General features: G+C 43.2%; 1 protein-coding gene across 1 annotated transcript in view; it reads left to right on the top strand.

Moving 5' to 3' along the window:
* The window catches only part of DHRSX (dehydrogenase/reductase X-linked), a 170,848-nt gene that overhangs the window by 16,807 nt on the left and 130,191 nt on the right, over positions 1-23,850 (top strand). Inside the window, exon 2 of the mRNA XM_053579543.1 lies at positions 23,573-23,680. Coding sequence (XP_053435518.1) covers positions 23,573-23,680 — 108 coding nt within the window. The remainder of the gene's footprint in view (positions 1-23,572; positions 23,681-23,850) is intronic.

Here is a 23,850-nt window from a genome sequence, read left to right as displayed (position 1 = left end):
CTGTGTCCTCACATGGTGGAAGGGTAAGGGAGCGCTCTGGGGTCCCTTTTATAAGGACACCGAAGCTTATAAACAACTGATGTTTATTGCTCACAGGTCTGGAGGCTGAAGATCCCAGCATGGCAGATGCTGTGAGTGGTGGGGACTCACCTTCTGATTCACAGGTGGAGACTTTTCACTGTGTCCTCACATGGTGGAAGGGGCCAGGGAGCTCTCTGCGACACTGAGGCTTTATAAGGATGCTGAGACTTAGAAACAATAAGTATTTATTGCTCACAGGTCTGGAGGCTGAAGATCAAGATCCCGGTGTGGCAGATGCTGTGAGTGGTGGGGACTCAGCTCCTGGTTCATAGATGGAGCCTTCTCACTGTATCCTCACATGATGGGCGGGGTGGCAGAGCTCTTGGGATCTGTTTTATAAGGACACTGATCCCATCCATGAGGCTCCACCCTTGTGACCTCATCCCCTCCCAGCAGCTCCATCTTCTCACACCATCGCTTGGGGGTTTTAACATACGGATTTTTTGGGGGGGACACATTCAGTCCCTAGAATATACCATTCTTTTAAAAATATAACAGTAGTTAAGCTTTAGTTAAATTTTCCAAGAGGAAGGTGGTAAAGAAACACTTCTTATTTGGGAGGAGGGTGAAGGTTACTACTTTGAAACAGTTCTGGGATTTGTACTTAATATAAAAATCCAGGTAACCACAAAATTTAAACTTGCACGTGGAACAAGGGAGCGTTCTCCTTTCCTGTTTTTGACGTATGTGGTCTTTGTTTAAATTTCCCCCAAATTGTTTACAGTTAGCTCTGCTTCTAATCCAATGCGAGGGAGACTCTCATGTATTTGAGAAGTATAAATGTAATAAATATGTATGTAATAATTCAGCACTTGGAGAAAGCTGAGTACATGCCATGAAGCCCAGTCCTGTCTGGGACTCAGCTCCTCTCACCTACTTGGATAACTGCTCCCACTTGATTTAATGTAATACATAATAAATGTCCCTTAATCACAGCCTCTGTGAGTACTTTTCAGTAGATCCCTCATTAACATTTAAAGTGAAACAAACGTCTTCCGTTGAAAATAAGTGTTCCGAGGAGAAAGCCTTTGACCAGAGAGTCTTATTTTAAGAAGCTTGTGTTTGCAGAGTCATGGAATTCTCAAATTCATATATTAACACATTGTCGTATTTGGGATTATTAAGAAGGTGTAAACATTTATCTTTTCTGTTTTTTCTTTTTTCTTTTTTTTTGAGACTCTCATTCCGTCACCCTGGGTAGGGTGCAGTGGCATCATCATAGCTCACAGCAGCCTTAAACTCCTGAGCTCAAGCCATCCTCCTGCCTCAGCCTCCAAAGTAGCTGGGACTATATAGGTGACCGCCACAAAGCCTGGCTAGTTTTTCTATTTTTATTAGAGGTGGGTCTCACTCTTGCTCAGGTTGATCTCCACCTGAGCTCCACCAGAGCTCTACCTGAACTCTGATCCTCCTGCCTGGGCCTTCCAGAGTGCTGGGATTTCATGGATGAGCCACTGTGCCCAGCCTGGAAATATTTATCAATGAAATTTAGAAAATTGTTAAAAACGCAAACCATAAACATTGAGTGAGGGGCTGTGGCATGAGTGGTTTTTCTGTTTTGTTTGGGAAGGAGTCAAGATGCTGTTGTGAGCCTCTTTGGTTGATAGCTTTTGGGTCTTAACCTCACGTTTGGATTTGGCTGTGGTGGTTATCTGTTCTTCGACCATCTTCCATCCAAGTAGACTTTCAATCTTGGCAAAAACTGGTCCATAAAGCATTGCTTCTGGGTCAGCCCAGTGGTCTCTGCTACATGACGGCATGTGGAAAGTAAGCCTAGAACTCCCCAAATACCCAAATGCTGCAATGCTGCAACTTCTTTTTTTTTTTTGAGACATAGTCTCAAGCTGTCACCCTGGATAGAATGCTGTGGCGTCACAGCTCACAGCAACCTCAAACTCTTGGGCTGAAGCAATTCTTTTGCCTCAGCCTTCCACGCAGCTGGGACTATAGATGCCCGCCACAACGCCTGGCTATTTTTTTGGTTGTAGTTGTCATTGTTTGGCAGGCCTGGGCTGGATTTGAACCCTCCAGCTCTGGTGTACCTCAGCCCTAGTCACTGAGCTATAGGTGCTGAGCCAATGCTGCAAGTTCGTGGCACACCATAGCCCTCGTGGTGGGGACTCCTGAGCTAATGGGCCCCATTTTAACATAGCCTGGCCTGACCTGGAAGATACGTAGAGAACCTTCACCACTTGTAAGTGTGGCGACTCTGTGGGATGCCTCTGTTGGGGTTGTGTTTTTTCTTTTTGCTGGAAGGATTCTTAGAATAACTACACAAGACTTGGACCCCTGACCTAAGGCTGAGAAACTTTGCCTCTCTCTTACTTCCAGGGTGATTTATTCCTTCGGCTTCCCGAACTCATTCCGTGTTCTTACTGGAGAAAGTGCCCCAGAGTGCTGGCAGGTGGCATTTAGGCGGTGTTTCCTTAGGGAAACAGACAGTGGCTTTCTCTGTTGGCAGCATTGGAACGCCGCAGTCTCCACAACATGTCTTTGAAAAAGGGAATTTTCCTGAGAGTTCTTACGTGGCGATTGGCAGACTACACTTTCATCTCAGATGCCTGCTTTCCCAGAAAGCAGGATTTGATCAGTATTCTTGGGGGTTTTGTTGCTAGGAAATGATGCCCCAGTTTTCCTGGGAATAAAGCAGTGTTTGGAAAACAGGGAGGGCTCAGGAAGGCATCGTCTTATGTAGAGTATTGGAAACTCTGGTGGTGGGGTTTATGGACTGTTTTAAGTTGTCATTACGCTAAGGGCTGACGTATGTGCAAATGCAGCTTTATTATTTTTTTAATAAAGTCAGATGTACATAGATGATGAATACATTTATGCCTTTGTGGGATTCCATGTGTTGAGTATTCATACAAATTGGAGGGCTTGCATCCTACTAATTAACATAGCTTTCACCTCATTTACTTAATCACAGTGTTAAGGCATTTGTGTTCAATACTTACTAGACTTGACTTGAACCCTTGCAATATGCTCCCTAGGTGTGGCCCCACCATTAACCCTCCCTCTATCAAACCACCCCCCTCTCTTCCCATCTCCCTCCCCCTCCCTCCTTCATCCTGGGCTATAGTTGTGATTCATCTCTAATATGAAAGTGTGAGTGATTATAAATTAGTTTTATAGTAGTACTGAGTACATTGGGTATTTTTTTCCATTCCTGAGGTACTTTACTAAGAATATTTTCCAGCTCCATCCATGTAAATATAAAAGAGATAAAGTCTCTGTCTTTTTTTAATGCTGCATAGTATTCCATCCCATCCCTGAATGGAACGGAATGTATAAACACACATGCACACTCTATATGTATATATAAAATGCAATAAAATATATATTTTATCAGTTGATTGTTGAACAGCGCAGATTTGAACTGTGAGCGTGCTTATGAGTGATCTTCCTTCTCAGCCGACTCGGCGTGAAGAAGATGAGGATGGCGGCCTTTATAAGGATCCAGTTCCACTTAACAGTAGCAAATCTGGCTGGGTGCCTGTAGCTTAGCAGCTAGGGTACCAGCCACATTATACGGGAGCTGGCTGTTTCGAACCCATCCTGGGCCTGCCAAACAGCAGTGACAACTGCAACCAAAAAATAGCAGGCATTGTGGTGGGCACCTGCAGTCCTAGATACTTGGGAGGCTGAAGCAAGAGAATGGCTTAAGCCCAAGAGTTTGAGGTTGCTGTGAGCTGTGATGCCACAGCACTCTCCTGAGGGTGACATAGTGAGACTCTGTCTCAAAAAAAAAAAAAAAAAAGAATAGCAAGTCTATTTTCTCTTTTTTAATATTTTTAATAGTATTTTCTTTACTCATGTTATTTTATGCATACGGCATATAATACATAGGACATATAAAATAAGTGTGAATCAGTATTTATTTTACCAGTAAGGTTTCTGATCAACATGATTAATAATTGTTTGCAGAGTCTAAAGTTCCTCATAGATTTTCGACTGAGAGGTGGGCTCAGTGCTCGCCACACTCCCCCGCTGTTCAACTGTATTTTAATTTTATAGTTTATGGTTAAATCAGAAGTGCATTGGCAAGCTTTTACTCTCCCTACATGAAATGTAAATGACTTAATGATTTTTCCTTAAAGCATAGCTATTGTTGCTGTGTCCTAATTTCACGTTTTTGCCTGTTATAAGACATGCAGGAAAGAACAATGTGATGGCTACGGTCCAGCCTCCTCTTTTTACCAGGGAAAATCTGGAAGTTTCCTGTGACTTGCCCAGGAGATCTGGGTAGCACCTTGCCTTCAGGCAGCACCTGGAGTTCTGCGTCTGAGGCTGGTGCGGCTTTGACCCCGACGTGCACAGAATGGGGGAGCTGTATCACATTCCCCGGGGAGTGCCTGTAGGAAGAGGCAGGCGTTGGCCTGGGTAACATCAGCCCTGACGGTTCCTATATACGTGATATAAAAAGAGTTTACAAGTGGGAAATGTTGGCTTGCCCAGGACACCTGAAACCGTGGGAAATCACAGCTCCTTCTAAATGAGCTGGACGTTACAAGCAATCACGTGACTGATTCTAAGATTGACAAGTGTGTTTGCTTAAAAACATGTACATCTAAAGCTGAGAGTTCACACCTCGGGGGTAAGTCCTGGGAATTATTCTTGCCAAACTCCAGTGTCTGCAGTTGGCACTTACTGGTGGCATCTGAGAGCCACGTGGGTGTGAAGAGATGGAGTGCCCCTGGTTCACGCCGGTGTCACACTGGGGACTCTGGAGTGACCATGTGAATGTGTCTGGCGCGGATGTCCTGTCTCACTATGAGGCAGCTCTTCTTGTGTTTTTGTGTGTGTTTGGTGTTCAGATGAAATGAATCCTGTTGTCACCGTCTTGACTTCCCCCAGTGCACTAAGTGCCACGCGAGTTGTATTCAACTCACACCAGTTTCGAGCCCAGGGTTTTGTGAAGTTGTGAAACATCTGCTCATTCTTTTTTTTTTTTTGACTTTCGGAGATGAAAGTAATTTATTGTCACTTGAAATCTATAGAATTTGAAGTCTATTTTTTTCAGTATGTGGAATAGCATACATTTTCTCCTTTTTTCCTTTTTTTCTATTAAGTCATATATACGTAGATCATGTATACATTGATGCCTTTATGGGGTGCAATGTGCTGATTTTAAATACAATTAGGAATGCTTACATCAAACTAGTTAATATAGGCTTCACCTCGTTTAGTTAATTATTGTGTTCAGACGTGTATACGCTATACTTAATAGATTTGACATGTACCCTTGCAATATACATCGGCTCATTCTTTTTGCTGTGAATTGACCCGTCTCTCCCACCTCCTGTTGTCCCTGCCCAACAAGGGGACACATGCCAGGCTGTTTTCCATCCTCACCATAACTTCTGATTGCCCATTTTTTTTTTTTCTTTTTTTTATTGTTGGGGATTCATTGAGGGTACAATAAGCCAGGTTACACTGATTGCAATTGTTAGGTAAAGTCCCTCTTGCAATCATGTCTTGCCCCCATAAAGTGTGACACACACCAAGGCCCCACCCACCTCCCTCCGTCCCTCTTTCTGCTTCCCCCCCCATAACCTTAATTGTCATTAATTATCCTCATATCAAAATTGAGTACATAGGATTCATGCTTCTCCATTCTTGTGATGCTTTACTAAGAATAATGTCTTCCACTTCACACACCACAGACTGGTACTGGTCAACAGCCTGGGATTCAGAACCACAGGGTTAATAATACAGTCATTATCAGAACAATCCCCTTTTCTCTGCCTGTTCCAGTGTTTTTAATCCTAAGAATCATTTTCCCCCCACCTTCCCCCCTACAATGCATTCATTCTTAGCACCCTGGAAGCTCTAGGCCTATGGCCCGAGGCATGGCTCCTCCCTGAAGACCATTTCCTAACACACACAGACTGTGTTGCGTGACCGGAGAACGAACAGCAGCTTTGCCCTTTGCCGTGGGTGTAAACTCGCTCCTGTAATTATTAAGTCAAGAAACAGACTACCCGAGATGAGAGGACGTGTAGCGAAATTCTTTATTCAGGCTTTTGATTTTATATGTTTCTAGTCACGTACACACTTAATCTATCATCTGTTACTTCCATCATTATTTTACCTATCTGACATTAACTTGAAAGGAAATATTTTGTTGTCATATCAATACAATCACTTTTGTAGTAAACCTCTTCTAAACACTGACTAATCTCTGCGATCTAAATAAAGATCACAAAGAAGAAAGCAGCCACAGGGGAACAGAGTTAATGGAAGAGTATCTTCAAACGTTCACGCACTTTACTTGGTATGAAGTAAGGACTGTGTCTTTTCCTCAGGGCAGAGCACCTACAGACCTCTGACAATATGTTGTTAACAGATGTCAACCCTCTGGGCCGTATCTCTGAGGGAGGGTGGCATGCCCTTTGATCTCAGGCTTCACGGGGTGCACAGCTTCAGAGAATGGACTTGTGGAATGTTTAACTCCAGGCAAGCCAACAACTCCGTGTGTGTCCCAGGAGGTCCCAGGTCCCTTAAACCTCTGGAAGAAAAGCAAGCCATTTAAACTCACACTGAGTTCACTTTGTGTGCTTGATGTAGGATATGTTTATTTCTAAACACTATCCTACAGACTGGTACTGGTCACCAGCCTGGGATTCAGAACCACAGGGTTAATAATACAGTCATTATCAGAACAATCCCCTTTTCTCTGCCTGTTCCAGTGTTTTTAATCCTAAGAATCATTTCCCCCCCACCTTCCCCCCTACAATGCGTTCATTCTTAGCACTCTGGAAGCTCTTCCTCAGAGAACTATGGCCCTAGGCATGGCTCCTCCCTGAAGACCACCTCTACCATCATTTTTTTCAGGACAGCAAATGATTTCCTGGTCTGTACAGGGGTGTCCAACCTTTTTGTTTTCCCCCTCTGCATCATATTGGAAGAAGAAGAGAGAGTTCTCTGGGGTCACACATTAAATACACAAATACTAGGAAAAGCTGATGAGCAAACAAAAGATCTGTATATAATTTTCACAATAACCAACACCACAGAAAAGCAAAACAGTCCTCTGATAATCCACATGTGGCCCTCAGAGTGTGGGTTGGACACCCCTGGACCATTAGAGCTTGCAAAGAGCAGTTTACAGACACCGTAGTCGGCAGGCCCCTGGACACATTCACCGTTTTCCTTACCTGAGAAAATCTGGTTTAAATCAGCTGTCGTTATCAAATAACATTAAAAAACAGAGCTTTAAATTTGAAACATTTTGTTTGGAGAAGCAGGAATTGCATTTTGGGGACATGCACGCAGCCCTGGTGGTCCAAAGGACAGCAGGTCGGATGTTTTACAAAAAGGAGAAATATTCTCTGTCGTTTTGAAAGAAAGTCTGTTGAGGCTAGTGAAGTTTGGGGGCCCCTGCGAGGTCTGATTGGTGGGTGAAACTGGACTTACTCATGACTGGCACTTTTGGCCTCCGGCATGTGGAAAACTTGATTCTCAGAGCAGGTGCTGAGTGCCCGGATTGCTTTTCCCAGCCTTCCACTCTAGTTGGGCACCGCAACGACCTCATTTGCACACATCTTGTGCCCCACATGTAGTCCCTCGTAAACCTTCCTCCCTGGGTGCAAACTCAGCATTCACGGGACTTTCTGAGCTGGGGACGGCCACTTCACATCGCGTGGATTTTGGCAAATGACCCTGAGCTTGCCGTGGGTTGTCTCTCATGCCACCAACCCCTTCTGCCCCAATGTTCATGGTCTCACCCTGACAGGGGGCCTTTCTGTTTTTGTTGGAGGGATGTGCGGGCCGGCGGGTTCTGTTCTGAGGGAGTGGTGAGCTCTCCGTGCTGGATGCTGCACTGGGCAAGCTTGAAGAACCACAGGATGCCAGAGGGACCTGCTGGTTGCCCTGAGAATTTTCTCTCCTACCATGAGCTTGTTCTGGGTGACACCTGCATGAACTCACCAAGGTGGTGAAACTTGCTGGCACCCGGTGTTAGTGACAGTGATGAGGTTCGTTCTCCATCCAGGTCAGGAGGATGGGCCACCATCCAGCAGGGTTACTGTCCTGCATTCCCTTATTGCTTCTATGCCCTTCCAGGGCCCTTCCCCACCCGTGTTCCCTTCCAGGGCCCTTCCCCACTGGTGTTCCCTTCCAGGGCCCTTCCCCACCCGTATTCCTTTCCAGGGCCCTTCCCCACCATGTTCCCTTCCAGGGCCCTTCCCCACCCGTGTTCCCTTCCAGGGCCCTTCCCCACCCGTGTTCCTTTCCAGCACCCTTCCCCACCATGTTCCCTTCCAGGGCCCTTCCCCTACCTGTGTTCCCTTCCAGGGCCCTTCCCCACCCGTGTTCCCTTCCAGGGCCCTTCCCCACCCGTGTTCCTTTCCAGGGCCCTTCCCCACCATGTTCCCTTCCAGGGCCCTTCCCCACCGGTGTTCCCTTCCAGGGCCCTTCCCCTACCCGTGTTCCCTTCCAGGGCCCTTCCCCACCCGTGTTCCCTTCCAGGGCCCTTCCCCACCCGTGTTCCCTTCCAGGGCCCTTCCCCACCCGTGTTCCCTTCCAGGGCCCTTTCCCCACCCGTGTTCTCTTCCAGGGCCCTTTCCCCACCCGTTTTCCCTTCCAGGGCCCTTCCCCACCCGTGTTCCCTTCCAGGGCCCTTCCCCTACCCGTATTCCCTTCCAGGGCCCTTCCCCTACCTGTGTTCCCTTCCAGGGCCCTTCCCCACCTGTGTTCCCTTCCAGGGCCCTTCCCCACCCGTGTTCCCTTCCAGGGCCCTTCCCCACCGGTGTTCCCTTCCAGGGCCCTTCCCCACCGGTGTTCCCTTCCAGGGCCCTTCCCCACCGTGTCCCTTCCAGGGCTCTTCCCCACTGTGTTCCCTTCCAGGGCCCTTCCCCACCAGTGTTCCCTTCCCCTCCCGTGTTCCCTTCCAGGGCCCTTCCCCACTGGTGTTCCCTTCCAGGGCCCTTCCCCACCGTGTCCCTTCCAGGGCCCCAGGCAGCTTTCTTGGCAGTCTCAGCATTGGTTAGTTCTGTGTGAGTCATTATGAAAGTTTTGAGAACACGTAAAAATCAAACGTAAAATCCCCATGGATGGAAACCAATGAAGCCTTCCCAGCAACACCGAGAAGCTGAGCAACTTGAACCTTCACACGTGGATCAGAAAGCACACTGTGAGTGGTTCTTGGACGTGAAATTAATGCACCATGACCCAGTCTGTCTCAAAGCAAGCTGGTCTTACCAGCCCAGGGCATGCAGGCCCTGTTGGTTTTAGCTTCTAAATACTACGTTCCCTGAGAAGTATTCACAACCTCAGCCTCACCTAGAAAGGTTGCTGATTGTTGTTCCAGTAGAAAATTTCATGAATTGCACTTTTTGGCTGGGGCTGGGTTTGAACCTGCCACCTTCGGCATATACGGCTGGCGCCCACTCAAGGGGAGAACCCAAGGGGAGAACGTCAAAGGTGACCACAGTGATATTCAGCAGCAAGATGTGTAGCACTTTTTCTAGGATGACGTCTCCAACCAAAGACCCAGGTCTCACACCTGGCGTGAGTTAAATACAACTCGCGTGGCAGTTGATGCATTAAATGGCTTTGTTGAAAAATAATTCACGCTCCGTATGATGAACCTGTTGAATTATAATTCAGCGGTATTGAGATATTTGCAGGCATATTGCTATGCATCGTTTTGGAACAGAATATTTCTGTCAGCCTCAGTGAGAACCCTCTGAGAGAATCCACTCTCAAATCCCCTCAACACTTGGCAACCAGCAGTCTGCTGTCTCTACAGATTTGCCTCTCGTGGGCATTTCCTATAAATGGAATCAGGCAATCTGTGTTCTTTTGGGCCTGGGTTCTTTTTTTTTTTTTTTGGCAATTTTTGGCTGGGCTGGGTTTGAACCTGCCACCTCCGGCATATGGGGCCGGCGCCCTACTCTGTTGAGCCAGAGGTGCCTCCCTGAGCCTGGGTTCTTTTTATGGAGCACAATGCTTCCTGGGTTCACCATATTGTATCGGCTGCCGGAATTTCATTCCCTCTCCAAGTGGAGTACCATTTCGTCCCTTGCTGGACAACTTTGTCGATCAATTTGTATGTCCGTGTACGTTTCCATTCTTCCCACTTTCTGCCTGCTGTGACTTCAGCAGTGCTGTTCTGAGCGCGCGCGCGCACACACACACACACATCAGAAGACACGTTTTCCTTTCTCTGGGGGACCTTGCTGTAAAACTGAAATTGCTGTGTCATTGTCTGTTTGCCCTTTTGAAAAACCGCCAGGTTATTTTCCAACGTGGCTGTCCCGTTTTGTGTTCTCATGGGCCGTGATAAGATCGTTCTGATTTCTCCACATCCTCTGGATACCTGTAGTTTGTTTATCTTTCTGTTAATCAGCATCCTAGTGGGCGTGAAGTGGTGTCTCACGCTGGCTGTCACTTGCCTTTCCCTGATGGCTAAGAAGTGATGTCGAGCATCTTTTCCGATGCTGCTTTAAAAAATAAGGTGGAGGAATCATCCCTCCTCATTATTCTATTTCCCATGGGCGCCGCATGGATGAGCAATTTAATGAGGGAGGGAATGATTACACAACTCACATGCTTTTAGGAAGAATTTTAGGCAGGCCGTGCTTGCGTCCACAAAGATAGGAATGAATATGAAATGTGAAGCACAGTGTCCAGAAACGTCCCAGAGGAAGGAGACCATGGTGATTCCTGCCGCGTGAGTTATATGACAGTTATCTGGCATCCACTGTAGCTCACAACAGCCCAGAAAACCCGTCTGTGTTTGGTAAACACCAGGTCGTGAAAAAAACACCAGCAGGCCAGCAGGGAACTTTAAAATACACGATGGGAAGGACTTATATTTTTCTTTCTTTCTTTTTTTTTTTTGAGAAGGAATTACTAGGTGCCATAAGCTTTGACTTTTTTAACTGTATGACTTCATTTACAGTATGAGATATCTGCTCGTCAGACTCATAGAAACAGAAACTAGAGTGGTGGTTGCCAGGGTCTCACGGGGAAGAGGAGGGAGGGCCACGGTGGGCAAGTAAGCAGGTGTTACTCAGTCGATGGAGAGTTTATGCTTTGGAAGATGAAAAAATTCTAGAATCGGGCCGGGCCTGTGGCTCAGTGACTAGGGCGCCGGACCCATATACCGGAGGTGGTAGGTTCAAACCTGGCCCTGGCCAAAAAACACTGCAAAAAAAAAAAAAAATCTGGAATCACTCTGGGAGGCCGAGGCAGGTGGATTGTTTGAGTTCAGGAGTTCACTAGCAGCCTGAGCAAGAGCAAGACCCTGTCTCAACTAAAAATATAAAAACTAGCCGGGTGTTGTGGCAGGTGCCTATAGTCCCAGCTACTTGGGAGGCTGAAGGCAGGAGGATCACTAGAGCGCAGGAGAATGCAGTTGCTGTGAGCTGTGACACCACAACATTCTACCGAGGGCGATAGAAGGAGACTCCGTCTCAAAAAAAAAAGAAAAAAATTCTAGAATGTATTGTTTTTGCCTTGAGATTATTGTAGATTGACCCTCAGTGGTAAGACAAAATAGGAAACAATCCCATATCCACGTTCCCTGGGTTCCTCCAATGATAGCATCTTGCAAAACGATAGGACGCTGTCACAAAGACGATAGTGGTATTTGTGCAGTACGATGGTTTTACATGGAGATGGAGCCAGCGTGCTTCTCTTCACGTGTATTTGTGGTTCTGTGAAATTTTGCGGCAATGGGAAGGATTGTATGTTCATCTCCACTGTTGACACACCGAAGGATCCCGTGATGTCTCACTGCGGTGACACCCACCTCCTTCCCACAGGGTGGACTTGTGTGTACGTAAGGGAAGAGTCCTATCTACATGTGCTTACTTGACTAAAAACGATAATTTAGTAAACTTAAAACCAATTTTCAGTTGTTTATTATAAGTCAGTTAGAAACTAAATTTAAAAAATGATGATAAAAGATAGGCAGAAAGGAAACAGGTAGGAGAGAGGTAGATTAAAAAATAAAATAAAATAAATATATATATGTATAGATACACACACATTCAGCGTACAAGAGCAATACCAGGAGTCTCACTTGTGTTGCAAAGGGCGACAGTCTGAAGCTTGGTGTTTTCAGGCAGAGAAACTGTCTGGCCAGAACTTCACACTTGCCCCAGTGAGACTCTGCTCAGAGGCCTCTGAGGTTGGAGAGACAAGGCTTACTGCCCTGTCAGGGAGAGTGAGTGCATTTAGAGAGGTGGAAAGACAGCAAGGAGGTGCAGAACCTACTGGAGATTGGGAGGATACCTAACCCGCATTAAGAGAGAAAAAGTCTCTCAGAGAGATAAGAAAAAAAAAAAAAACCTCTGGGCGGCGCCTGTGGCTCAGTGAGTAGGGCGCCGGCCCCATATACCGAGGGTGGCAGGTTCAAACCCAGCCCCAGCCAAACTGCAACAAAAAATAGCCAGGCGTTGTGGTGGGCACCTGTCGTCCCAGCTACTCGGGAGGCTGAGGCAAGAGAATAGCCTAAGCCCAGGAGTTGGAGGTTGCTGTGAGCTGTGACACTACAGCACTCTATTGAGGGTGATAAAGTGAGACTCTGTCTCTAAAAAAACCCCTCCTTTCTTCTATTTTCTCAATATCGGCACCAACGCTAGCTTTTCTGCCCAGAGGTCTTCCCCAAAATTTAATTGCCACTCTTAAAATTTGCATACCTGGTGTAATTGGGTCTACGTTGGCATCCTCCTCCTGGACTGTTTTCCCTGTGTGTATGTTAAAAATCACAAATAACTTGGAATAATAAAAATAACAGATGTCAGTCTAATTAAAATAGTTAAAAAAAATAGGTTCATTAAAAAATACAAGCCCAACAAAAACTGTAACATAAGGGTTTAGCCTTCCCCCATTAAGTTGATAATTAAAACTGTGATGTGTATAAAAAAAAATAAAACTAGGGCAGTGCGTGTGGCTCAAAAGAGTAGGGTGCCGGCCCCATATGCCGGAGGTGGCGGGTTCAAACCTAGCCCCCGCTGAAAAAACAGCAAAAAAAAAAAAAAAACAAACCAAAAAACAAAAAACAAACTAGCCCAGAGTGAGGGGCTTTTTTCTGGTCTTCATGTTTGGAGGTGAAACCCCCCCACCCCCCAGCCCAACTTTTAATTTAATTTTATTTATTTATTTATTTAATTTTCTCTATACATAGACATGTGTTTATTTGGTTCCCACTTTTTGCCTCCACAAAATTAAAGAGGCTTAAAATTTAATAACAATCTTTAAGACAAGGACTAGAAACAAAAACCTTGTAAAGAATGAACAAAGATAAATACATACAGAAAAATCAGATGATTGCTGCCACAAAATATTGAGCAATAATAATAACAATATTGCAGAAAAAAAGTAACATTCACATTGTCAGATAAAAGTATGTCTATCATAGAATGCTTTGACTCTGAGGTTCAGTATGGAGTCATCCGTGAACTTCTTTTTTTTTTTTCCAAAGTCTCAAAAAATAGACAACTAATAAAAATGGAAGATAATTTCAAAAAACAGATCACGCCAAATCTTTTTTTTTTTTTTTTTTTTTTTTTTTTTTGCAGTTTTTGGCCAGGGCTGGGTTTGAACCCACCACCTCCAGTATATGGGGCCGGTGCCCTACTCTTTTGAGCCACAGGCGCCACCCCCAAATCTTATAGACAATAGAAAAAGAAGAAATACTTCAAAATCATATCTACTTTATCTACTTCCTCTCTTTTAACCCCCCAGAGGACCAATAATCTGTTCTCTGTTTCTATAACTTTTATCATTTCCAGAATGTCAAATAAACAGGGTTGCTCAGAGTATAACTCTTTAGAAATTGCTTTTTGATTTTTTTTGCCTTATTGGTAGGGCTCCCTAGAGGTTCATCGTATAAGACTTTTTTTTTTTTTCTTTTTTTGCAATTTTTGGCCGGGGCTAGGTTTGAACCCGCCACCTCCGGCATATGGGGCCGGCGCCCTACTCCTTTGAGCCACAGGCGATAATAACATGTCTTGTATGACGGGGCCATCCGACTAGACAGTTTTCTGCTCTACATGAAGCATCAGTGAATGCTTTTGCTGGGGCGTCTTTGTACATCTGTGGGAATGTGTCTGTAATTTTTGGAAAGAGGAATTATTGGGTTCACAGAGAAAATGCATGTAAATGTTTCACAGCCCTTTTCCTGCTGAGTACGTATGGTCTATAGAAAGTTTGAATTGCGTATATTAAATATCTGATTTCTCCATGACATACTAATTCTGTATAGAACCCTTCTTTGTAACCTGTTGTAGCTGACTGATGAAAACTAGTCACCGTTTTACTTTTTATTACCTTATGAGTAAGGTTTCATTGTGGATGCCCACATTTTATTCCATATTTGTGACCTGCACCCTCATTTCCTTTGGACTTTGGGGGTGGAAGTTCTTAAATCAGCTGTCTATATTCAAGCAATGCATCCTTTATCTCTGGGCTGCAATCTGTCCCTTACTTTTTGATATTATTTGTGGCTGTTTTTCTTATATAGAATGTACAGTTTTATGTGGTCATGTGTATGGTTTTTCTTCTCAGATCTGTATGTTTTTCTTAGAAAAAAATCATCTTAACTATGCAATCGTATGTATTTTTTCCATTTTTTAATCGATGCATAACAGTTATACATATTTTGGGGAGTAGGTGCGCTATTTCGATACATGTATAGAATGTGTAATGATCAAATCTGGGTATTTAGGATTTTCATTACTTTGAACAATGATTAATTCTTGTGTTGGGAACATTTCAAATGTTCTGTCCTTGCTATCTAGAAGTATTTAATATTTTAGGACGGCACCTGTGGCTCAAAGGAGTAGGGCGTTGGCCCCCTATGCCAGAGGTGGCGGGTTCAAACCCAGCCCTGGCCAAAAAAAAAAGAAGTATTTAATATTTCAAAAACTGTTATCCTTGTATTCTGCTACTGGACACTAGAAATTATTTCCTCTAGTTATAGTTTTGTACCCATTAACGAACCTCTTTTTTTTTTTTTTTTTGAGACAGAGTCTCACTTTTTCACCCTTGGTAGAATGCCTTGGAGTCACAGCTCACAGTAACCTCAGACTCTTGGGCTCAAACGATCCTCTTGCCTCAGCCTCCTGAGTAGCTGGGATTATAGGTGCCCACCACCACGATTGGCTATTTTTTTTCTATTTTTACTAGAGATGGGGTCTTGCTCTTGCTCAGGCTTGTGTTGAATTCCTGAGCTTAAGCAATCCCCCTACCTCAGCCTCCCAGAGTGCTAGGATGACAGGTGTGACCCACTCACTGCACATGGCCAACCTCTTTTTGGCCGCTGTTTGTGTTTTTCAGTGTTTTCTTTCTCCATTAAAAAAAAAAAAAAAAAGAATATTACTGGGCAACCAACCTGTTTTTAGCTGCCCCTTTGCACACACCCTTCCCAGCCTCTGGTAACCATCTTGAGATGATATATTAAGTAACCCCCACCACCTCTACCATGTTTTCTTCTACTATTTTTTTGACTTAACTTCTATACACTTGAACCTTGGGGCCATCTCTGGTTGACTTCGGTGCAGCGCGGGAGCCAGGTCTGGATAGAACTGTCATTTTGCAATTTCCTGAAACCTCAGAGGCCACAGAAGCATGAGATCAGACCACCAAGTTGGAGTCTTAAAAAGGAACCCTGAGCTCAGAGTTTGTAAACATAGTCCAATCTGGAAGGGAACTTTCTTTTCTTTTCTTTTCTTATTTATTTTTTTTTTTTGCAGTTTTTGGCCAAAGCCGGGTTTGAACCTACCGCCTATGGTATATGGGGCCTGCGCCCTACTCCTTTGAGCCACAGGTGCTGCCCTGGAAGGGAGCTTTCTTTTCATTTATTTATTTATTTATTTTTTTTGTACTAAGGATAAAAAGGAGACGACTGAGTCAGTCGAAGTGGAAGGGAACTTTCTGTGATGATGGCCGTACCTGTGTGACACAGTGACCCCCTTGGCCAGCCCCATGACAATCAGAGGTGTTAGTTGTTTTTCTTATGCTCAGTCGCTTAGCTACCTACCCACAAATATAGAGGTGAAAAAAGCCATCTTGAGCTTTGTGTTACAAAGGGCTGGGATTTCTAGAGTTGACTGAGTTGTGAAACTTTGCTCAGACTTGTGGTGTTACATGCTGGCTGTCCGGGGAGGTGATTTTGGGGAAATTTGACTCACCTGCTTTGCATTTGGATGGTACACGCCCACTTTAAGAGAACATGCCTGGGCGGGTAGGGACTCATTAAGGGCGCTTCAGTGGAAGGTTTAGGCAACTCTGGAAAAAGTCAAGTTGGGGACAGACACAACCCCAGGCTCCTGAGGGTTGAACCAGTGGTATTTAAAGAAATCGCTTTCCCCTCCCTTTCTTTGTATGGTCACCTAGAAAAGTCTTGCTGGCCCCCAGTTGGGGGAAAGTCTGAACTTGACGCCTTTATCAAAACAAGTCTTCTTCTTTCTTTCTTTTTTTAAACAAAATATATGTATTTTGTTTATCTTAGAATTGGCAAATAATGATCGTATGTATTTATGAAATACAAAGTTTTAGTGCATACTAATGGATAGTGATCAAAGCAGGGAGATTAGTGTGTCTTTTTTTTTTTTCTTTGCAGTTTTTGGCTGGGGCTGGGTTTGAACCCACCACCTCCAGTATATGGGGCCTGGTGCCCGACTCCTTTGAGCCACAGGCGCCACCCTCTTTTCAAATGTTTATCATGTGTATTGCCAATATTCAACAGCTCCCCTTCTGGCTATTTGAAAATACAGAGGAACTACTCAAGGGACGGTAACAAACTGGTCCACACACACAGGTGGTCGACAGAAGGAGCCAGGCCTGTTGTATTGATAGCTGTATAGGTGGAGCATGTCTGGTCTGTGAAAATTAGGTCAACGTAAGGAGGGCCAAAATTAGGTCAGCTATGGAGGGTCTTCTGTTTGTAATAAATTATTGCTGATGGTAGTCACTCCATACACACTAGAACTTAACTCTCATATGTAAAAACAAGCCTTTTATTTTTATTTTTACATATACATGTGTTTATTAGGTTTCCATTTTTTTGCCTTCACAAAATTAAAAAGGCTTAAATTTTAATAACAAATAATAATGTTTAAAATAAGGACTAGAAACTAAAACCTCGTAAAGAATGAATGAACATAAATACATTCAGAAAAGGAATCAGACGATTGCTACTTCGAAATATTAAGCAATAATAATTATTATTTGCATTATAATTATATAAACAATAATTATTCTTTGCATTATTATTATATAATAATAATTATTTGCATTATAATTATATAAGCAATAATAATTATTCTTTGCATTATATTGCATTATTATATTATTATATAATAATAATAATGCAAAGAAAGTAGCATTCACAATGTCAGATAAAATTATGTCTATCATAGAATGCTTTGACTCTGAGGTTCAGTATGGAGTCATCAGATAACTTCTTATTTTTTTTTTTAAGTCTCAAAAAATAGACGACTAATATTTATAAATAAAAGTAAAAGATAATTTTGCAAAACAGATCATGCCAAATCTTATAGACAATAGAAAAAGAAGAAATACTTCAAAATCATTCTAGTTGATCTGGGTACACCTGATATTAAAATTGGAGAAAATATGTTATTATAAAGGGGAAATTACAAACATATGTCACTTATACATGAGGATGGAATATCCTAAACAACATATTAACAAGTTGAATTAAAAATTAATGTTTAAGTAATGTACTTTGGTCAAAATTAAATCCAATTTATGTGAGTATTAGTCACTATTTTCTTTTCTTGATTTTATTTATTTATTTATTTATTTTTTCTTCTTTTTCTTTCCCTCACCTCTTTCCTCCTTTTCTGTCTGGTCTCCCCTTCCCCCATGCCCCACTTGTCATTAATTGTCATTTTTTTTTTTTTGGTACATTTGCTTTATACCTTTTTTCCACACACGAAGAACATGGCATAGTCTTTGTGAGACTGTGTCACGCTGACCAGGGTGTGGTACATCTTGGTTTCATAACCAGTATTGGGATCTTGTATACAATTAAAAGCTGTAACAGTGTTTTTAACCTTTTTTTATCTCATGGCACACTTGAACCTATAGTTAAACGTTCACGTTCCATAATTGAAACACTTAAATTATGTCAATTAAAAAAAAGGAGTATACTTACTGTGCTTTGAACTTTCTTTTGAGAATAATTTAATTAATGATCTTTAAAAATTTTTGCGGCACAACAGTGAGAAGTCACTTGTCTATAGGGAGAAGGTGTTGCTCAGAACCAGGTGGGCCTTGAGATTCCTCTCACCCCATGGCCCTGATCCCTTTGAAGGGTAATGGGATTGTTTTCATGCCTATTCCTGGAGTTGTGTTCACTTTTTAAAAATCTCTTGAGCATACACCTCTCCTCAGAGATCCAGCTGAGAAGAGTACCTTGGAAGTATTATTTGCACCTTATTTTGTCCTTTTAGGAAGCTATAAAAAATAGGCCACAGACCGAGAGGCTTATAAACAATAGATATTTATTGCTTACAGGTCTGGAGGCTGAAGATCCCGGCATGGCAGATGCTGTGAGTGGTGGACACTCAGCTCCTGGTTCATAGATGGAGCTTTCTCACGTGTCCTCACATGGCGGGAGGGGTGAGGGAGCTCTCTGGGGTCCCTTTTATAAGGACACTGAAGCTTACAAACCACAGACATTCATTGCTCACAGGTCTGGAGGCTGAAGATCCCAGTGTGGCAGACGCTGTGAGTGGCGGGGACTCAGCTCCTGGTTCATAGATGGCGCCTTCTCACTGTGTCCTCACATGGTGGAAGGGGTGAGGGACTCTCTGGGGTCCCTTTTATAAGGACACTGATCCCGTCCATGAGGCTCCACCCTCATGGGTTCATCACCTCCCAAAGTCTACACCTGTCACACCATCACCTTGGGGGTTAGGTCTTCAACATACAGATTCTTGTTGCTGTGGGGACACAGACATTTAGACAGTAGTTCATCTGTTTTGCTCGCTCAGGGTTGAAGGTAGCACCCTTAATCTCTGATTCATTCATTAATGGGATCGATGAACTCATTCTATCAGTGAACATTTTTTTAGTCCTTTACTTTGCCAAGCAAAGAGGCCTAGTGAGTTATTTTTCCAACACAGAATAAGTGAAGGTTGCTTTTTAAATATTACAGGCATAAAGGTACATTTTCTGACCCTCTGTCCGAGGCAAACTCGTGAATGGAGGTGGCTTCATAATTGCCTGGAGAAAACCTTTTCAACTGGCCTGGTATTTGTGTGAAATTTAAGAAAATACAAAGAGTCAACGTGTATTTACTGATTTCAAGTTAAATTAGTTGCATCCCACAGATCCATGAACTCTTGTACAATATTACTTAGCAATACTGCGATAAACATCCTGTATTTTTAAGTGTGGTGGAAGGATGATATTTGCAGTAGGAAATAGCAGTTTGAGATTAAATAACATGAATGATTACCTTTTAAAAAGTTTGGTGTTTGTTAATGGACAGTTGTAACTGCACTACTCAGAACCCTCTTGTCAAATTAACATGAAAGATCTTGTGAGTTTTTGCAAATTAAATACATGTTTGGAAGACTTTGCAGACTGAGGAAATGATTAATTGTAAAAGGAGAGCAATTGTATGTTCACTTACATTTAGTAAATGCATAAAGCTACAGAGAAGGGAATTAAAAAACCAACCACATTGGTCTTGTGCCTCTATGCAAAAAAAAAAAAAAAAATCAGGCATCATCTCCCAAAAGGTCTCCACTTTCTTCCAAGTATGTTTATATTATTAATAGGTTGTGTGATATTGTCCACAAATCTTGGGAGCTCTATTTTCTTTTCACTCTTTATTTTCTCTCTGTTTTTAGATTGAATTATTTCTATTGACCTACCTTTCACGTTCACTTTTTTTTTTTCCTATTGGTTTCTCTGAGTCTACTCATGAGCCATTCAAAGAATTATATATCTCTGCTATCATTAGAAAACACATTCTGGCATTTCTATTTGTCATTTTCTTCTGCTTTTCACCTCTCTGATGAAATATCCCATTTGTGTGTACTTGCCTTTTTTTTTTTTTGAGACAGAGTCTCACTATGTCACCCTCAGTAGAGTGCTGTGGCATCAAAGCTCACAGCAACCTCCAACTCTTGGGCTTAAGCGATTCTCTTGCCTCAGCCTCCCAAGTAGCTGGGACTACAGGCGCCCACCACAATACCCAGCTATTTTTTGTTGCAGTTGTCATTGTTGTTTAGCTGGCCCAGGTTGGGTTTGATCCCACCATCCCCGGTGTATGTGTTTGGCACCATAACCACTGTGCTATGGGTGCCGAGCCCGTATGTGTTTGTTATTTATGTTTCCACCAACCAGAGTTGTTTAACCCAAGAGTATTGACCTTGGGATGGATCTTCCTCTGTGATGGGGGCTGTCCTGGGCATTTTAAAGTTTAGAATGTTAAGTGGTGTCTTTTGGTCTCTGGATGCCAGCAATGTTTCCACCCCTAGTTGTGGCAATTAAAAATGTCTCCAGATACTACTCAACCATCTCCTGGAGCTGAAGGGGTAAAAATCACACCTGGTCCAGAACTACCTCACAAGAATATTAACATAGTTATTTTAAAGTATCCAACCTATCGTTCTAATATATAGGTCACCTCTGTATCTGCTTGTGTTGATTGTTTTGTTCCTTGACAATGTTTTTTTTTTTTTTTTTCTCCTCCATGTCTTGTAATTTTTGTTTGAATGCTGGTCATTGTCAGTAGAGCAGGAGAGGCCAAGATACTTTGTATTTACCTCCCCCAATAGGTCTTCCCTTCTTCTTCTTGGTCACATATATATATGTATGTGTGTGTGCTAGATAGACGTGTGCATTTATGTGCTAGAGGGAGGGTGGTCTTAGTCTATCTCGCGAGGGTTGACCTGCGTTTTGTCACCATTACTTTAGTGCACCATAAGATTGAAATTCTTCTAGCAGCAAGCATGCAGACTGCTGTGTTAGAGAATGGGTATTGTGGGAAGTGGTTCTTAAGAAAATGATGAGTAGGTGTGAAGAAAGGACGGAGGGACGTGATAGTATACAAGGTCTTATGAGCAGGTGCATTTGAATTGATGATCAAAGGAGCTTATCTTTACGGAAGGCTGAGTTTTTGCCAGGCACTGACCTATGTGCTTTTTCTACTTCACCTCACTTATTTCTTTGACTAGGTGGTGGGGTAGACACCCTTATTTTTCCCACATACTCTTTTTGTTTCTGGAGCCAAGAGTTGAAGTGGGCTTCCTAGGCTGGAATGCAGGGCCTTCTCTGCCAACAGTACAAATCAAAGATCACTTTCTGCTGCTTTTGAACCTGTGTGTGCTGGGGTACCCCAGGGCATTTTAAATTGTTGGCAGAACAGAATTAGACACCTGTGGACATCTAGCTCATAGTATTAGCTTTATATGTAGCTATACTTTTTTGAAGGGTGATGTTACTTTTGCAAAGCTGGCTTTTCAGTACTTGCCGTGACAACATGTAAGTATCACAGGAAAGATAATTTGGAACTGACCTTAAGGAGGATGGTGATGTCCAGTCCTAGTCTGAGTATTGAGAACTTGTGCAGAGGCTAATAAGCATAAAGGAATTATGACATACTTTGGTTGGTTGGATCTAACTACTTGAAGAATGAAAACATACATATCTATCTATATTTTATACAGAATTGGGTAGGAAAAGCATCCAACTCTTACCCTGGTCAAACCCAGGCATTTATGGGAAAGGGTCTGTAGATGGGTCTGCTGGGTGCCGTCAGCTGACTGTTGAGCCATGGGGCTCAAGGGAAAATCTGACAGGCATCTCCAGGCTAGTCACCATTCTCACCAAGACCCAAGGGTGTCTGTGTGTTGGTTCATGCCTACTTTTGTGTGTTCAAAAGGGGGCTTAAAGGTTTTCTGAAACATGAATTTCATGTGTTCAAGTATTTTATTTTAGATTTGTTGTTTCTGTTATATATCATAAAGGGGGTTGTTTCTTCCAATAGGCTTTGGACTCCCTGTTTTTTTGTTTATGGAGGCAGCTGATTAGTGCCTCTTAACTTTCTGTCTTGCTACCGTAAAGAATTCTTTTCTTTCTTTTTTTTTTAAGACACAGTCTCACTTTGTTGCCCTGGGTACAGAGCCATGGCATCATAGCTCTCAGTAACCTTAAACTCTTGGGCTCGAGTGATCCTCGTGCCTCATACTCCCAAGTAGTGAGGGTATAGGTGTCTGACAAGATGCCTGGCTAGTTTTTCTATTTTTTTTTTTTTTATTAGAACATAGCTGTGTACATTAATGCAATCATGGGGCACCATGCACTGAATTTATATACAATTTGAAATATTTTCATCAAACTGGTTAACATAGCCTTCCTGGCATTTTCTTACTTATTATGTTAAGACATTTATATTCTACATTTAGTAAATTTCACATGTACCCTTGTAAGATGCACCATAGGTGTGGTCCCACCAATTACCCTCCTTCCACCCATCCTCCCCCCTTCCCTCCCTTTCCCCTTTCCCCATATTCTTAGGTTATAATTGGGTTATAGCTTTCATATGAAAGCTATACATTAGTTTCATAGTAGGGCTGAGTACATTGGATACTTTTTCTTCCATTCTTGAGATACTTTGCTAAGAAGAATATATTCCAGCTCCATCCATGTAAATATGAAAGAGGTGAAGTCTCCAAGGGATGGGGTCTCACTCTTGCTCAGGCTGGTGTCAAACTCCTGAGCTCAAGCAGTCCATCTGCCTCAGATTCCCAGAGTGCTGGGTTTACAGGTATGAGTCTCTCTGTTCAGCCACCTTAATGACTTCTTTTTCCCTTCCCCTCCCTTTCCTTCTCTTCCCTTCCCCCCTCCCCTCCCCTTCCTTCCCTTCTCTTCCTCTTCTCCTCTCCTCCCATATTCCCTCCTTTGAAAACAATAATAAAGGCTGTTGCCTTCAGTTACACCGTCTTTCTGCGTTCTAACCAATCCCAGTGCTTCCCTCATGGACTCCTTGGCATGCCTTGTACCCTCCTCCTCTTGGGAACTGTGAGTAACAAACCATCTCTTCATTGACTATTGTTTTCTGATCTTTTGGCCTCATCCTACCTAAATCCCATTAAAATCTACATTTCAAAACACCGACTCAGATGTCCTGCTCAATGCTCCCTCAGCAACAGAGGTTATTCCAGGATTCTTGCCTGCTGCTGCCAAGGCTCTACAGTGTGGAGATGTTTTTGCAAGTCACACAGGCAGCCTCTTCCAGAGCCTGGCAAAGCCTCAGCAGGGGATGACTGTGGCTTTATCAGGTGTCTTTTACCACACTGTCATTACTCAGGGCTAATCCATTTTATTACATTCATGCATCCTGAGCTCCTGGGAATTCAAGGGAAGAAAACCACAAATAATAGAACCATCACTCCTACTGGGCATGGGGTAGGGAGTGTCTCTGGAGGCTCGGTTCTAACAAGTGTACTCTGCTTTTAAACCTTACTTTGATTTCTCCGTTCTTCTGTTTCAGTTTTCCCCCGACAGCCGGACCGTGTCGCCATAGTGACCGGCGGGACAGATGGCATTGGCTACGCCACGGCAAGGTACCTGGCGAGACTCGGCATGCATGTTATCATAGGTGATGATTTTTACTGTTAGTTTTGTTTTATATCTAATGTGAGATGCGCACATGTGCCTTTGTAGATGTATGCAGATTTCCAGATCAAAGACAGGAAATTGTAATAATCTTTCTGAAATTCGTGTTTGTTGTGTTTCTGTATTGATTGTGTATTTTTTCTGAGTGCCTCA

The sequence above is a fragment of the Nycticebus coucang genome, chromosome X (genome assembly GCF_027406575.1).
Source record: "Nycticebus coucang isolate mNycCou1 chromosome X, mNycCou1.pri, whole genome shotgun sequence".
Taxonomy (NCBI): domain Eukaryota; kingdom Metazoa; phylum Chordata; class Mammalia; order Primates; family Lorisidae; genus Nycticebus; species Nycticebus coucang.
Note: the sequence above shows the minus strand (reverse complement) of the source record. Positions and strands in the feature narration are given on the sequence as shown.